Source organism: Trachymyrmex cornetzi, unplaced genomic scaffold, assembly GCF_001594075.2.
Source record: "Trachymyrmex cornetzi isolate Tcor2-1 unplaced genomic scaffold, Tcor1.1 C3899422, whole genome shotgun sequence".
Taxonomy (NCBI): domain Eukaryota; kingdom Metazoa; phylum Arthropoda; class Insecta; order Hymenoptera; family Formicidae; genus Trachymyrmex; species Trachymyrmex cornetzi.
Window position 1 is genome coordinate 1 of NW_017295157.1, and position 1,408 is coordinate 1,408.

The 1,408-nt window shown below is 32.7% G+C and overlaps 1 protein-coding gene across 1 annotated transcript; it reads right to left on the reverse strand.

The window, feature by feature from the left end:
• Positions 1 to 778: 778 nt before the first annotated feature.
• On the reverse strand, positions 779 to 1,318 carry LOC108763660 (60S ribosomal protein L4-like). Its single transcript, XM_018511522.1, has 2 exons — positions 1,150 to 1,318; positions 779 to 1,028 (listed from the first exon to the last, which is right to left on the reverse strand). Exons 1-2 carry the CDS (start codon positions 1,252 to 1,254, stop codon positions 861 to 863), a joined length of 273 nt encoding a protein of 90 aa, XP_018367024.1. The 5' UTR covers positions 1,255 to 1,318; the 3' UTR covers positions 779 to 860.
• Positions 1,319 to 1,408: the final 90 nt, after the last annotated feature.

The window sequence follows — 1,408 nt, forward strand, 5'->3', positions numbered from 1 at the left end:
CCTCCTGTTTCTCTTTACTCTTTGATTCTTCCATACAGCTTTTTTCCGTCATCGTTTTGAGCTCATTTTTTTCGGGACCGTTCGCTAAGTTCGGTCTCTTTCTTTTTACTCCGTGGATTATAGGAACTCTACTAGTCAATCAAAAGGCTTGAAAAATTGTCGTACGACAAAATCACACAAATGAAATAACGACCTTATTCCACTAATCTCGCTCAGGTGTGCACGTCCATTGATTTTTGCGTCCTTTGTTAGTCCGACAAAGTGCAAAATTTAATATATCATCACATCAGATGTAATCGTTCTTAAAAATGCATGTCGGAAAAAATATTTGATTTTGCTAAAATAAATGCAATCTTCAAAAATATATTTCCAAAAATATTTCCAAAAATACCCGCGTCAAATTATCGTCGGAAGCCTTAAATAAATTACAACTCATATAACGCAAAATAAAATTTTATAACTGAACTGTCTGAAAATCTAGAAAATGTATTCCATAAAGTCATATAGAAATATTATTAGATATCAATATTTAATCGTATTTATCGTTTTCTACTTATTTAATTTAAAAAATTAAATAAAAAATAGAAAAATGACACAAAATGGAATCTATTTCGAATAAATTTAAATCAATTAAATTTTTAATATTGTTCTAGATGTAGATTCTAGTTATATTAAATGCGTCTTATAATAAATGTGTGTGTGTGTGTGTGTGTGAACTTATTGTTAAGCATAGATTTCTTGTAGAATTAACAATTAGGAAAGATGTTTATGAAGACAATTAGTTATAATTTTTCGCCTTTTATTTAAAGACTGATAAAATTATGAGTTACAACAGTGTTGACGTTACCAACGCTTGTTGTTTACTTTTTAGTTGGCTGCTTGGTAGGCGCAGCGGTTTTCGTAGTATCTTTGTCAATTTTAGCTTTCGAGGTCTTTTTCACGGTTGCCTTGTATTTAGCCAATTGCTCTTTTCTTCTTTTCAAAAGCGCGATGGTCTTCGTCGTCGACGGTTTCTTTGACAACTTTATCTGTAATATCCATAAATTGATCGATAGGTTTACTTTTTGCAATTCTCCTTCCATACTACTACTACATAAGTCTAAAATGTATATAATAAAGTAAAAACCACACAATTAGTATAGTACATACGCCTCGTTTTTCAGCGAGAAGCAAATCCTTTTCATGCTGACGTTTTTGAGCAGTCAGAATGGCAGCGCGTTTCAGAACTGCAGCATATGGATTGAGACGCAGCATAGCCCGTGTGTTGGTCAACGGGTTCAGTTTCTTTACTCTACGCACCACCTTCTTCCTGTAATTGCATTAAATGAAACATATCAGTCACATTATTTATCATGAATAGTAAGATAGAATGGGCGTCTCGAAATAGCACTCCAATGTGCTATCAAAT